General features: G+C 42.4%; 1 protein-coding gene across 1 annotated transcript in view; it reads right to left on the bottom strand.

Moving 5' to 3' along the window:
- GRM1 (glutamate metabotropic receptor 1) overlaps positions 1-16,792 on the bottom strand; it is a 423,450-nt gene that overhangs the window by 82,190 nt on the left and 324,468 nt on the right. The window contains exon 4 of the mRNA XM_063443594.1: positions 15,303-15,538. Coding sequence (XP_063299664.1) covers positions 15,303-15,538 — 236 coding nt within the window. The remainder of the gene's footprint in view (positions 1-15,302; positions 15,539-16,792) is intronic.

Raw genomic sequence — 16,792 nt, 5'->3', positions numbered from 1 at the left:
ACAGGTATTCACCAAATAGGGACACAATCCTCCCAGCTGGGATCTATTAGCAGAATATATCTACAATGCACGCACAAGGTGACTATCCCTACCCATACAAATGGCCTCATTTAAAGTTTTTTCTCTTAATGTGAAGGGCCTAAATAGTCCCCACAAAAGACGCCTCGCAATTCAAGAAATGTCAAAATCTAATGCAGCGATTGCATGTCTGCAAGAAACCCACTTTTGCTCACGTAAACCACCAAAACTATACTCGAGACAGTATCCCCAAACATTCCATGCATACTCCCCGAGTAAATCTAAAGGAGTATCCATCTTATTCCACACAGATTGGGTTTTCCAGGTGATTAAGCAATATAATGACCCCTTGGGCAGATTATTAATTCTGGTGGGATCATTGAACGGCTTTCTGGTTACGGTAGTATCCTTATATGCACCAAATGACAACCAAATTGCCTTCACTCGCAAGGCTATGAAAAAGATAGCGTCACTAAAACAAGGACACGTTATTTGTGGTGACTTTAATTGCGCACTGAACCCTGAATTAGATATAAAGAGAGATCAGAATAAACCCCCCACAACGATATCTCGCACTAATGGTAACCTTTTCTCCAATTTGCTTTTTGAACATAATCTGTACGACACATGGCACTCCACATATCCCACAGAAAAAGACTATACATATTTCTCCCCCGTTCATGTGACATACTCACGCATAGATCTATGCCTCGTAGATGCCAGAACCATACCGAATATATTAGAGGTCTCCATAGGAATGAGAACATGGTCGGACCATGCCCCAGTTGTGGTGACATTCGCGGCACTATATCCAGCTAGGGGAAGAGGAAAGTGGAGGCTTAATGAAGGGTTATTAGATAGAGCTCAAGTGTTGAAAGTAATAACTAGGGAGGCATCCGAATATTTTAAGGAGAACACATCGGACGAGATACCGGTCAGCACATTGTGAGTCGCCCATAAGGCGGTGATTAGAGGGGTGCTAATCAGGGAGGGAGCAAAACACAAAAGAAACCAGACGGAAGCACACCTTTCACTCATGAAAGAATACACAGAGCTAGAAGCACGGAATAAATTAAAACCGTCCAAAACCCTTTCCAAACGTATAGGGGATCTGCAGAAAGAACTATGCTCTCTCTCTTTAAACACGACAGAACGATGGATGAGGTCCCTGAAGCTGAAATATTACACCCAGGGAAATAAAGCGGGTAGACTCTTAGCAAACAAGATTAAAGCCAAACAGCTCCATTCTAAAATCCCCTTTATCAACTCACCCTCCAAAGGCAAATTATACAATCCAGAGGATATTGTCAATGAGCTAGCGCAATATTACCACAACCTCTACAACCTAAAAAATGACCATAACTCGCCTCATCCATCCCTAAATGATATACACAATTTTTGGAGGCCACCACTCTGCCCCGCCTGGACCCCCAACAAAGCAACGCTTTAGATTCCCCTTTCACAGAAGACGAAATTAGAAGGGCAATACACTCTTTACCAAAACATAAGGCCCCTGGTCCGGACGGACTCTCAAACTATTATTACCATAAACTAGAAGCGACCCTAACACCAGTCTTGACTTTGCTCTACAACGACATAAAAAATTCGGGTTCTATGCCTAAAGAGATGCTAGAGGCACATGTTGTAACCCTTCCCAAACCAGGCAAACCGCCCACGGTGAGTGAAAACCTTAGACCCATATCCCTGCTGAATGCAGACACGAAATTATATGCCAAACTATGGGCGACAAGGATCAAACCCCTTCTGGTGGAGCTGGTGTCGGAGGAACAGGCAGGTTTCGTGCCCGGTAGGCAGGCGGGTGAAAACACGAGACACTTCATAAATCTGATTAATTGGGCTAGGACTAGCAAACAAGGGGGTACCGTTCTGGCGCTCAACGCTGAAAAGGCGTTCGACCGCCTGAATTGGGACTATATGACTCTAACACTCACGAAAATGGGGTTCTCTTCCTCCACCCTGGGGGGTATTATGGCCCTATATCAAGCCCCATCGGCAAGAGTTTTCAACTCTGGTTTTCTATCCAAGCCATTTGACATAAGCAACGGCACCCGTCAGGGTTGTCCGCTTTCACCCCTCTTGTTCATCCTGAGCCTCGAACCGGTCATAAATCGCATTAAAGCTCATCCAGGGATCAAGGGCCTAGATACACCAGCCGGAGTACAGAAAATTGCACTATTTGCGGACGATGTCCTACTCTATTTAACGCACCACACACCTCCATCCCGAATTTGATGGACCTTCTGTCTCAATATGGGGAGGTCTCATACTACAAAAACAACCTCAAGAAAACTCAGGCACTACCCATAGGCCTATCCCCACAGATGGTACAAACTTAAAAAAACTCACACCCCTTTGATTGGAGATCAACCTCTCTTAAATACCTAGGCATAAAATTGGCGAAATCTGACTTACAACTAGTGCAGGAAAATTATGTATCTATGATCCACAAACTGCAGGCACAATTAGATGCATGGCAGAAATTGGAGGTGTCATGGTTGGGTAGAATACACACCACGAAAATGATGGCATTACCCCATGTATTATACCTCTTTCGAACACTACCGATAGAAATACCAGATAAAATCCTGAAAAGATTCCAGTCGATCTTTAATGCATACATCTGGAAGAAAAAAAAACCAAGGATAGCGAGACGCCTCACATGGCAATCCCCGTTAAAGGGAGGCCTGGGCATTCCAGACGTGAAATCCTACTATAAGGCAGCGCTACTAGCGCAGGGACTGGAGGTCCTATCTAATTCCAAACCCCCGGTATGGCTTTGTCTAGAAAATGCATGTTTACACCCAAACAACCTTGCACAGATGCTTAAAACGTACACAACATGGGACACAAAACAAAATAAACCTTTGTCGAGTACACGCTTTTTAATACGCAGTTGGCTGAGATGGGCCCGGTGTAGATAATCTCATCTATTACGCCCCCACGAGTGTTCTCACAGCACTATCACATAATATACCAGTAACATCCTGGATCCAAAGAGGAATTTCCCATATCCATCAATTATTCACTCCACAGGGCCTTAAGACTTTCCCAGAACTACAAACCGAATTTAACTTACCAGCTAAAGACCTTTTCACCTACATAAGAGTTAAACATATAACGCATACACACAAAATACAGCCTTCAGACGAATCTCAACTCACTCTCTTCGGACGACACTGTATAGGCAAAGGCACAAAGATTAAACCGTTATCCCTGTGCTACACAGCCATTAACGGAGCGGACCCATTGTCCAAACATAAGTACATGGACCAATGGGAAACCGAACTTAATCTCTCCATTCCCATCCCATTATGGCTACAAGCTATCCAAACAACCAAAGCTTCCTCACACAGTCTATCCCACTGGGAGGCATACTGCAAGCTCATAATGAGATGGTACTTGGTCCCAAGTCGACTAGCACATATGTACCGAGATGTATCAAACAAATGTTGGCGATGTGGCCATCATGTGGGCACTCTCAAACATATTTTTTGGGAGTGTCCTACATTGGGACCGTATTGGCAACAAATAGGGAAGGCCCTCAATAAGCTTATGACAATACCAATCCCTTTTACGCCAGACTGCTACCTACTCCATCTCTCCCCGACTGTCTTCTCACAACCACAAAAGGTAGTTGACATACATATCTTAATGGCGGCTAAGACAAGTATAGCCAGTCACTGGAAAGGGACCAATGCACCTTCATTCGCAGAAGTATGGAACAGGGTAGACGCCACATATGAGTATGAACTTCTGGTGCACAGGCTTAATGGCCGAGAGGAGCTACACACAACAAAATGGGCCAGCTGGATTGCTAACAGAGCGATTCTAAAGCCAATATCCCAGACTGGGGACAATAGATAGGAACCACATAATCTCTTGAACTTTCTAGACCAACTGAACCTAGAACTTTATCTACCGGCAACACATTCCTGCTGATGACATTTGTCAACTCATTGACATGTGTCATTCCACTGACCTGTCAATCCGTCGGATACTGTATCCGTGGGCATATTTAGCTTTCCTGAGCATAGTACGAAAAGCGTTGTTTCTTTCCCTGTTTATTCTACCCCCCTACCCTTCCCGCCCCATCCAACTTAGATACACTATATCTAAAATTCAGAGGCATAGCACAGATATAGATAGTAGGGAATAAGGAGGGTGTTCAGCCCCAGTCATCATACAGATGTTCGCCGCAAATCATAAGCGGGAAGATTGGGACAGGGGCACTCCCCTAGAACGACATAAGTTTTAAGGAACAGGTCTGACGGTCTACGCCCGGCAATTGTCTTACACTTGACAAGCAGTGGGAAATATCCAATATCTGAATAACATACTGAAACCACTACATAAAGCTAACACATAGATGTGGTTATCAAGCACAGCTAAAATGGGGAAATTAAGCGGATTAGGCCGGGTCAAACCAAGCACAGGCCTAGAGGGGGAAAGAACAGGTCACCAAAATAAGTAATAACAATTCTACATCTCTGGAGGTATTTAACATGCCGACCTACAAACTGTTTGAGATAGGATGTGGATGTTGTAGTTCTCCCTCTAAAGTTGCGTGAATTGTGAAATGGGCAAATTACGATAACAAATGTCCCACTCATTCTTGGTTGAAACAGATGAAATGTGGTTGAAAGTACCGTAAATAACAACTGTAACAATACCTGGGTCCAATATACAAAATTGTTATCTTATTTAACTGTCGATCCATTTACTGTATAAACTGACTGATGCCGACCAAATGTAAACTTGTTTGCAAAATAACAAAAAACTTGAGTGTATTGAATATTCCCCTCCCCTTCACCTTCTCTTCTGTATCCCATATGTTTCGATTTATATGCAAAACTTGAATAAAAATTATACATGGAAAAAAAAAAAAACTACCACTCAATACATATGCCCCATCACACCAGTGTACATTTTCTGTATATCTTGAAGTACATGTCCACACATTCTCCCAGTTCATCTCACCACGGCTGATCTAATTAAAGCCCAAACCCTACATAAATTTTCCCCACTTACACACATGCAAATTAATTGTCATATATGCCTACAGACAAAGATGTACAAACACATTCACATATACACATACAGCCAGAAACACACACACACTGCCATATACACGTACATGCAGACACACACAGACACACACAGACACACACAGACACACACAGACACACACAGACACACACGAACATATACACCAAACTCACACACAATGCTGTGACATAACATCCACCATTCACACCAAGCATTCCTATAATTTTGAGTAACAAGAGCATGGTTCAATTAGTAGCAGTCTTAGTAACAGTATTAGAAGGACTTTTTATAAACCAGTGTTGGATAGGTCCCTGACCATCTTTTATATAAATTATAAGAAATACACGGCAGGACCACTATGGCAGGAAGCCATATTCTGCCTTCACAAAATCTGAGAGGTTTCTGAAAATAAGCGGGATTAAGATGAGAGTTCTAAAAATAGTTTCAAGGCATTATTTATATAATTCATAAAGATGATTATTAGTAATAGTAATAATACACCCTGGAGGTTCCCCTGTTGAGTATCAGTGATACCTTTGAATTATCACTGGCTCCCTATTATAAAATGGAGAATAGGGACTCCACTAATCTGTATAAGCAGTATGGTTTATAGAGCCAAGAGAAGCAATGTTTTAGTTACCTCTGGACATTTCACAGACAGTGCATTAGACTTAGAGGGATCCTTCGGTAATTTAGTGATTGATTCTGTTTACTTGTTAGATCACCACATGCAGGCATCTCCATTGCTGCACCAATTGTGGGGTTCTACCACTTAGTTATAAAATAGCAAACAGTATGTGATATGGAGAGTTGCACAAAGAACGCATGCACATTGCTAAACTACAAGATCAAACGAGAGATGCAATTATTAATCTCATACCCTTGAATCAATTCGTAAATCTTTAAACCTCTTCTGGGATAGTTAAAATGTTGGCTGCCATGGCAACAGGCTTACTGCACTGTAAATCCAAGAAAAAAAACTTTGTATAAACCCAGTTAAAGATTTTATCTTTATTATATTTTCACATGCTTCATGCCATTACTGGGAATATTAAAAAAAAGCTGGATTCATTTTATACAATAAACATTTAAGGAATTAAATATTTGTAACATTTAATGTAGACATAAAAGAAAAAAAGAATTATGTTTATAAGCTGTAAAACATAACATTTTAAGGATCAAATATATGAAAAATAGAACTGCGTGTAACTGCATATTAAAAAAATATTTTAAGTAGCTCAGACAAACTTTATTGCAAAAACTGTCACCTTTGGGAATGCCTTGTGCTTATAAATTCAAGATACAATTGTATATGTAAACTATAGCGGTTTAAAAAGGGGATTATTCGCTACGCCAGGAATTGAGGACTATTCCAGATCAGATATTTAAGGTTGTTTTTTTTTTTTTTTTTTTTTTTATGCCAATATGTTCAATTCCCTTTACAGTCTTCCACAATTTGGCTGAAGGGTGTATTTGCTAAATAGTGAATTGTGTTAAACTGAAATCTGATTTGTAAAATGTAGGCCAAACCACGAGGAAAAAACAGTCTCAGTTTGTATAACTTAAATTTAGATTTTCAACTTTCAGCTTGCCGCAGTGAACAAATCATTCAGTAGAGAAATATAATGGCTTCCAAAAATAAAATCCAAACAAATTGTAATAATAAATACATGAACAAATGAAAAAATAAATAGAGCAATCAACAATAATATGTCATTGACTGCCATGGTAATTGCTAATTTTTTTTTAAAAAAACATCTTTCCTCCAAAACCAACAAACAAACATTAAAGGGACACTAGTAACCTGAACAACTACAGCTTATTGAATTTGTTCTGGTGAGTAGAATCATTCTCTTCAGGCGTTTTGCAGTAAACGCTGTATTTCAGAGAAAAGGCAGTGTTTACATTACAGCCTAGTGATAACTTCACTGGCCACTCCTCAGATGGCTACTAAAGGTGCTCTATGAGGCAGTGCTACACAGTGTGCAGGACTGACATCCTGTGTCTCTCCACCCTCTGCATGGAGACACTGAGCTTTCCTTTTAGAGATTCATTGATTCAATGCATCTCTATGAGGAAATGTTGATTGACCAGGTCTGTGTTTGGCTTGTGCTGTGTTTGGCTGTGATTGACCAGGTCTGTGTTTGGCACTTGATCTTCCTCCTTGACAATCCCAGCCAATCCAATGCTTGCTTTCACATGGTAAAGCATTGTGATTGGCTGAGATCACCACTTCTGATGATGTCAGCTGTGGAGGCAGGCCAGGGGCAGAGCCAGCACCAGCAGACTGGAAGAAATTTAAGATTTTACTATATTTGGGAGATAAGGGAGGTTGGGGGTGCTACATAGTGTTTTTAACACTAATTGGTCAGGTATACATGTTTGAGTTTCAGACCCTATAGTGTTCCATTAATTGTTAAAAGTCTGCAAAGAAAAATAAAAAGTATATAGAGCAATGCTGTATGTACACTTGGATGTAAAAAGAAATAATAAACTCACATGGGATACTTGTTCCCAAGTCCTTTTCATTTATCCATAACCAGGGCCGTCTTTATGCATGTACTCAGCAGTTAGCCTGTGTGTACTCAGCAGTCTCTGCATGTACTTAGCAGTCAGTGTGTGTGTACTCAGCAGTGTGTCTGTATTTAGCAGTCTGTCTGTGTGTATTCAGCAGTCTGTGTGTCTTCAGAAATGTGTGTGTGTTTGTATGTATGCATTGCATTTGTTAGCGGTACCAATACATATAAGCTTAATTTTATCGATAATTTAGATTTTTATTTCTGTGAGTGGTTGTGTAGGCAGGGCCCCAGTGCACCGCTTTGCCCAAGGGGCCTAAAATGCTGTTAAGATGGCACTGTCTGCAATTCAACCCCATTTAATGTATAAGTAGCTTGTGGGTTATTTTTTCCAAAATAATTGGTCAGGTATACATGTTTGAGTTTCAGACCCTATAGTGTTCCATTAATTGTTAAAAGTCTGCAAAGAAAAATAAAAAGTATATAGAGCAATGCTGTATGTACACTTGGATGTAAAAAGAAATAATAAACTCACATGGGATACTTGTTCCCAAGTCCTTTTCATTTATCCATAACCAGGGCCGTCTTTATGCATGTACTCAGCAGTTAGCCTGTGTGTACTCAGCAGTCTCTGCATGTACTTAGCAGTCAGTGTGTGTGTACTCAGCAGTGTGTCTGTATTTAGCAGTCTGTCTGTGTGTATTCAGCAGTCTGTGTGTCTTCAGAAATGTGTGTGTGTTTGTATGTATGCATTGCATTTGTTAGCGGTACCAATACATATAAGCTTAATTTTATCGATAATTTAGATTTTTATTTCTGTGAGTGGTTGTGTAGGCAGGGTCCCAGTGCACCGCTTTGCCCAAGGGGCCTAAAATGCTGTTAAGATGGCACTGTCTGCAATTCAACCCCATTTAATGTATAAGTAGTTTGTGGGTTATTTTTTCCAAAATGAATGACTTTGCATTTATATGTATTGAATCTCATCTGCCACTTGCCTGACCAGTTCCCTAATTTATCCAAATCCCTCTATAGAAAAATTGTATCATGTTCAGACTGTATTTTCTTTTCTAGTTTTGTGTCATCAGTAGTGATGTACCGAACTGTTCGCCAGCGAATAGTTCCTGGGGAACATAGCGTGTTCGCGTTCGCCACGGCGGGCGAACACATGCGCGGTTCGATCCGCCCCCTATTCGTCATCAATGAGTAAACTTTGACCCTGTGCCTCACGGTCAGCAGACACATTTCAGCAAATTAGCAGCAGACCCTCCCACCTCCTGTACAGCATCCATTTTAGATTCATTCTGAAGCTGCATTCTTAGATAGAGGAGGGAAAGTGTAGCTGCTGCTCATTTGATATGAACATTGATAGCTAGGCTAGGGTATTCAGTGTCCACTACAGTCCTGAAGGACTCATCTGATCTCTGCTGTAAGGACAGCACCCCAAGAAGCCCTTTTTAGGGCTAGAACATCAGTCTGCTTTTTTTTTTTCGTGTAATGTAATTGCAGTTGCCTGCCTGCCAGCTTCTGTGTCAGGCTCACAGTGGATACTGTGCCCACTTGCCCAGTGCCACCACTCATATCTGGTGTCACAATAGCTTAAGTTTTTCACTATAAGCTAATAGCAGTCAGTGTCCTTCAAGCGGGTGTCAGGCCTTCAGCGTGCACTTTGCCACTCATATCTGGTGTCACAATAGCTTAAGCTTCCATTAAAAAACAAAAAAAACTTTTTCACTGTAATAGATTGAATAGCAGTTAGTTGTCTGCCAGCTTCTGTGTCAGGCTCACAGTGGATACTGTGCCCACTTGCCCAGTGCCACCACTCATATCTGGTGTCACAATAGCTTAAGCTTGCATTTAAAAAAAAAAAAAACTTTTTCACTGTAATAGATTGAATAGCAGTTAGTTGTCTGCAGGCTTCTGTGTCAGGCTCACAGTGGATACTGTGCCCACTTGCCCAGTGCCACCACTCATATCTGGTGTCACAATAGCTTAAGCTTGCATTTAAAAACAAAAAAATGTTTTTCACTGTAATAGATTGAATAGCAGTTAGTTGTCTGTAAGCGTCTGGGTGTCAGGCCTTCAGCGTGTACTCTGCCAACCTCTGCAAGTGCACTTTGCCACTCATATCTGGTGTCACTATAGCGTGCCTTTAAAAAGCAAAACAGTTTTTCACTGTAAGCTAATAGCAGTCAGTGTCCTTCAAGAGGGTGCCAGGCCTTCAGCGTGCACTTTGCCACTGATATCTGGTGTCACAATAGCTTAAGCTTGCATTTAAAAACAAAAAATGTTTTTTCACTGTAATAGATTGAATAGCAGTTAGTTGTCTGCCAGCTTCTGTGTCAGGCTCACAGTGGATACTGTGCCCACTTGCCCAGTGCCACCACTCATATCTGGTGTCACAATAGCTTAAGCTTGCATTTAAAAACAAAAACATTTTTTTCACTGTAATAGATTGAATAGCAGTTAGTTGTCTGCAAGCGTCTGGGTGTCAGGCCTTCAGCGTGTACTCTGCCAACCTCTGCAAATGCACTTTGCCACTCATATCTGGTGTCACTATAGCGTGCCTTTAAAAAGCAAAAAACTTTTTCAGTGTAAGCTAATAGCAGTCAGTGTCCTTCAAGCAGGTGTCAGGCCTTCAGCGTGCACTTTGCCACTCATATCTGGTGTCACAATAGCTTAAGCTTGCATTTAAATTTTTTTTTTTTTCACTGTAATAGATTGAATAGCAGTTAGTTGTCTGCCAGCTTCTGTGCCCACTTGCCCAGTGCGACCACTCATATCTGGTGTCACAATAGCTTAAAGGGAATCTCCAGTGCCAGGAAAACAATCCGTTTCCTGGCACTGCAGGATTCCTCTCCCTTCCACCCCCCAATCCCCAGTTGCTGAAGGGGTGAAAACCCCTTCAGTGACTTACCTGAGGTAGCGACATGTCCCACGTCGCTGCCTGCTCCTCCCCCGCCGCTCCACCTTCTGCCTACGTCGGCTAGTGGGCGAGACTGACCCTGCCCACCGGCCGAGGAGACCTAATGCGCATGCGCACCCCATAGGAAAGCATTGAAAACGATTTTCAATGTTTTCCTATGGGTTATTGAGCGACGCTGGAGTTCCTCACACAGCGTGAGGGCGTCCAGCGACGCTCTAGCACAGAAAACCTGTGCTATAGAGCAGGAAGTTCCCTCTAGTGGCTGTCTAATAGACAGCCACTAGGGGAGGACTTAACCCTGCAAGGTAATTATTGCAGTTTATAAAAAAACTGCAATAATTACACTTGCAGGGTTAAGGGTAGTGGGAGTTGGCACCCAGACCACTCCAATGGGCAGAAGTGGTCTGGGTGCCTACAGTGTCCCTTTAACCTTGCATTTAAAAACAAAAAAATGTTTTTCACTGTAATAGATTGAATAGCAGTTAGTTGTCTGCAAGCGTCTGGGTGTCAGGCCTTCAGCGTGTACTCTGCCAACCTCTGCAAGTGCACTTTGCCACTCATATCTGGTGTCACAATAGCGTGCCTTTAAAAAGCAAAAACGTTTTTCACTGTAAGCTAATAGCAGTCAGTGTCCTTCAAGTGGGTGTCAGGCCTTCAGCGTGTATTCTGCCAACCTCTGCAAGTGCACTTTGCCACTCATATCTGGTGTCACTATAGCGTGCATTTAAAAAGAAAAAAAGTTTTTCACTGTTATAGATTGAATAGCAGTTAGTTGTCTTCAAGCGGGTGTCAGGCCTACAGCGTGTACTCTGCCAACCTCTGTCAGTGCACATTGCCACTCATATCTGGTCTCACAGTAGCTTGCACGCATAGTACCACTAATCCCAAAAAAAATGACAGGCAGAGGCAGGCCACCCCGCAGGGGCCATCATGGTCGTGGTGCTGTGATTCCCTTTGGCCCTAGAATAATGCCCAGTTTTCAGAGGCCTGAAAAGTTCCCTGAACTTGAAAAGTTCTGAGGACATAGTTGACTGGCTAACACAGGACACCCAATCTTCTACAGCTTCCGCTCGGAACCTTGACGCACCATCCTCCTCCAGCTTAGCTTCGGGCACCTCTCAAGATACCACTCACCCGCCTGCCGCCACCACCAACACTAGCACCACAGCCGCTTCACTTGGTATGTTAGAGGAGTTATTTACACATCTGTTTGAAGAAATGAGTGATGCGCAACCATTATTGCCAGAGGATGTAGATAACCGGGATATATCTCAGGCAGGCAGCATTACACACATGGGCGTACGGTGTGATGATGATGATGTTGTACCCGCTGCTGCTTCCTTTGCTGAGTTGTCAGATACAAGTGAGGCGGTTGATGATGACGATGCGTCCATGGATGTCACGTGGGTGCCCGCTCAGCAAGAAGAAGAACAGGGCGAAAGTTAAGATGGGGAGACAGAGAGGAGGAGGAGGAGACGAGTTGGAAGCAGGGGGAGGTCGTCGCAAGGAGCTAGTGGCACAGTCAGACAGCATGCATCGGCACCCGGGGTCAGCCCGACAGCACGCCAATCAACGCATGCTGTGTCCACCACCAGAATGCCGTCATTGCAGACCTCAGCAGTGTGGCATTTTTTTTGTGTGTCTGCCTCTGACAACAGCGATGCCATTTGCAACCTGTGCCAAAAGAAACTGAGTCGTGGGAAGTCCAACACCCACCTAGGTACAACTGCTTTGCGTAGGCACATGATCGCACATCACAAACGCCTATGGGACGCCTATGGGACACATGAGTACAAGCAGCACACAAACTCAAAGCCGCCATCCTCCTCCTGGTCCAGCATCTTCAGCCACGTCAACCACTGCTGTCCTCCTTGCCCCCTCTCAACCATCCGCCACTCCGTCTCTCGCCTTTAGCAGTTCCCATTCATCTGCCCACAGTCAGGTGTCTGTCAAGGACATGTTTGAGTGTAAGAAGCCAATGTCAGAAAGTCACCCCCTTGCCCAGCGTCTGACAGCTGGCTTGTCTGAACTATTAGCCCGCCAGCTTTTACCATACAAGCTGGTGGAGTCTGAGGCGTTCAAAAAATTTGTAGCTATTGGGACACCGCAGTGGAAGGTACCCGGACGAAATTTCTTTTCACAAAAGGCAATCCCCAACCTGTACTCGATTGTGCAAAAGGAAGTAATGGCATGTCTGGCACACAGTGTTGGGGCAAGGGTCCATCTGACCACTGATACCTGGTCTGCAAAGCATGGTCAGGGCAGGTAGATCACCTACACTGCACATTGGGTAAACCTGCTGACGGCTGCCAAGCATGGAATGCGTGGCTCTGCAGAGGAGTTGGTGACACTGCCACGAATTGCAGGCTGGCCTGCTGCCACCTCCTCTACTCCTCCTACTCCATCCTCTTCCATAACCTCCTCGGCTGAGTCCTCTTGTGCCGCTGCTTCTTGCTCCACATCAACGGCACCCCCCCAGCTCCCCAGGTACTATTCCACATCCCGGATACGGCAGTGTCACGCCGTCTTGGGTTTGACTTGCTTGAAAGCAGAGAGTCACACCGGACAAGCACTCCTGTCCGCCCTGAACGCACAGGTGGAAAAGTGGCTGACTCCGCAGCAACTGGATATCGGCAAAGTGGTGACAACTGAACAAATTTGTTGGCGGCATTGAAGTTGGGCAAGTTGACACATGTGCCGTGCATGGCACATGTGTGTAATCTGATCGTACAACACTTTGTGCATAAGTACACAGGCTTATAGGACGTCCTGAAGCAGGCCAGGAAGGTATGTGGCCATTTCAGGCGTTCCTACACGGCCATGGCGCACTTTGCAGATATCCAGCGGCGAAACAACATGCCAGTGAGGCGCTTGATTTGCGAGAGCCCGACACTTTGGAATTCAACACTCCTAATGTTCGACCGCCTGCTCCAACAAGAAAAAGCCGTTAATGAATATTTGTATGACCAGGGTGCTAGGACAGCCTCTGGGGAGCTGGGGATTTTTTTGCCACGTTTTGCCGTGTATTTTGCCCAATATTTGATTAATTAAGGCATGTAAAATAACTGAAATCATCCTCCATTGCATCTGGCACAGACACTACTTGCCTTCTGAAATTTAAGCAAAGACCCCAGTATTCTGGCAAAAGACATATGACACATGATCTAGCATAGATAAGTGCAACCAGGTAGTGTCCTGCAAATTTGGTGTCAAGCTAGTTGAAATTCCATCTTGACCCTATTACCCTGCTGTTAATTCCGACTAAATCCAGCTATACCTGAGCCACATCCTCTATAATGAATTAGGCATTGTGCAACGTGAGCTTGCTTAAGATGTCTTTAGTCAACAGTGTGGATATACTCTTGTCCCATTCTGGAGGTGTCCTGGATTCCCTTATCATAAGGCCTGTGGTGTGTTGTACTCCATTTCTAAAGGCAAACATGGAACAGAGGGCACTTGACTTGTTAGTTCCCCACTTAATGTCAGAAGTGAAGCTATTGAATATAACTTATGAGTAGCATTATCTGGACAAGGATCTCATTATGTGGTCATCTTGGTCACACACAACTTTCCCACACCTTCCAAATACATAATTTGACTAACTTTGGTAGGTTGGAGACTTTCAGTGTGTCTTGGCAATAATGAATGTGGAGATTAGCAGGCACTGTGGAACAGTATCAAAGTAAATTACTTGACTTACAACAAGCTGCAAAAAGAAACATATACCCAAACCCAGTGGTTCCCAAACCAGTCCTCAAGGCACCCCTACCGGTCCAGGATTTAGGGATTACCCAGTTGTGTCTTTTTTCTAAAAACACCTTGGACACATCAGTGTAATCCCCAAATCCTGGACTGGTATGGGTGCCTTGAGGACAGGTTTGGGAACCACTGCTCAAACCTATATATTTTCAATTGAAATGTCTGAGGATGATACAATTAAAAAATAAAAATAGAAAGTAGCAACAGGAAATGCACAAGTGAAAGGCACAGTTAAAGGGAAATTATAGTCAAAACAAGTTTAGCTTAAGGAAGCAATATTGGTGTATAGATCAGGTCTCTGAAGTCTCTAAAGTCAATTCTGTGTCATTTAGGAGTTATATTAATTTTATTTCTGTCTGTGCAGCCCTAGCCACACCTCCCCTGGCCTCCACACAGCTTTTATGAAAAAAGTGGTTTCATTTTCAATCAGGTATTCACTTATTTTAGAAGTTATTATCTGCTGCTCTGTAAGTTGACCTTTAATCACACACAGGGAACTCCTGCAAGGTCTAGCAGAATATTAACAGTGTATGAGATAACAAAAATTCTAAATTAAACAGACTGTGCAATAAAGGAAGTATAAACATTAGATCTCACTTTACAGGAAGTGTTTAGAAAGGCTGTGCAAGCTGTGCTAGGTGTACCTAGGGTTGCATAAACAAAGTGATTTAACTCCTAAATGGCAGAGAATTGAGCAGTGAGACTGCAGGGGCATGGTCTATACACCATGTTACGCTAAAGTTGTTTTTGTAACTATAGTGTCCCTTTAAATAAAACATAATTTAAGCTTTCTAGACTTCATCAAGGGAACACATTGACTGGTCAATAAACATATTCCTGGTTAACCAGAATGGCGCAAGTCATCCTGTACCTATACTTTGCAGCAAACTCTTAACTCAGCATCTCTACCATTACTATAACCTGACCCCAGTGATACATGCAATATCAAAATCTATGTAATCAGATATTTTTCTGATTATTATGTTGACCCTAGTACTGAATGCATATATTACTCTTACCTTTGCATATTTTTTTAAAAATTTGATTCTCTTGTGGGTGTCCCGGAATACGACACTGGAAACGATGCTGCCAAAATTCACTAAACCAAGGGTTTCTGGAATTGGTATCCAAACGCAGATTTAGAAAGTAGTCATCAAAAGATCTCACTTCAGCAGATTGCAGCTTTATAGTAATTCCCCCGTTGGCCTCTTCTTCAAATCCTTCAATGACTTCATCTCTGTCAGCCCATCCATCACTAAAATAATAAAACCAATCTGATTAATGAAGACACAAATAACCAATAGGTTGTAGAGCATAGTGTCTCATTCTACCATAAATAAATATGGGTTATTCACTAAACCAAGATTTTTGGGGAACTGACAAGGGAACATTTAGGTCATAGCCACTGCAGTCTAACGGAGTTAAAAAAAATTCTAGTTCGGCTATTGTGGCTTTACATTCACAACTTCCTTGTCCATTCTCTGCGATTCCTGGTTTATTAAAAATATTTGACATGTTCAGATTGATTTTTTCCAGGTACTATTTCCAGTAATATTTACTGATCCATGTGAAGGAAAAAATATTTAAATACACTCTTCGAATTAAATGAGATAAACAACAAAAATGTATATTACCTACACGAAATTTAAGAAAAACACCCTGGACACTAAAGGTAAACAGTACTTCTATCAGATCATCTTGTAAATATTCTCATTTGAGACGTGCATGCTCACTGATTGCTTAAAATACATTAATTTGCGCTCTTGTGTATTTGCAATAGAGCTGCATACAGCTTCCAATTCACTTGCATAAGTGGTTAACATGAATTTTTAAAGTAAATAGGAATCTGCCTGGGGTTGTACTATGTATGCGTGACTTCCGGACCCTGTATTTAATGTGGAAAAGTGCTTGCATGTAGAGATGTACACTTCAAGCTAGTTGTCTTACATTTTCTGTTGTGAGTGAAGATAAAGAGCAGCTTAACTGTATGGTTTTAAAAATATGCATCTGACTACAGATAAACTCACATTTGCCAGTAGTAGGTCCTATTCATTTATCATACACAAATGCTTACTCGGTAATTAGTAGGTAAAAGATAGGTTGGTGGGGTTTAACGTCACATAAGAAAAAGAAAACAGCTCATAGTGGAATAACAGCACACTCATGATTCAATGGCAACAGCTAGATTATCTTTATCAGCAGTACAAACTAGGCTCTGAGATTTGTTTCATGTTGAAATTTGTGCCAACTGGGTGATCGTATGAATCCACAAACTACAAGCCGACATTTGTAGCTGATTACGAACTAAACCAAACGTGCAATGGATGAGCATTGTTGTTTTGATTCATGATTCAAATTTTGCCCTTTGTGCCATTATTGATGCAAGGCACTAAATGTTGATTTTACTCACAGATCAAGTGAGAAGTGACCAACAAAGGGGAAAAAGGAAGAGCAGTAAAACAATCTATATTTATATTATGTATATATTTTGCAGTACATTGATTGGCCA

The sequence above is a fragment of the Pelobates fuscus genome, chromosome 2, assembly GCF_036172605.1.
Source record: "Pelobates fuscus isolate aPelFus1 chromosome 2, aPelFus1.pri, whole genome shotgun sequence".
Lineage (NCBI taxonomy): Eukaryota > Metazoa > Chordata > Amphibia > Anura > Pelobatidae > Pelobates > Pelobates fuscus.
This window is presented reverse-complemented; position numbering and strand designations above follow the sequence as displayed.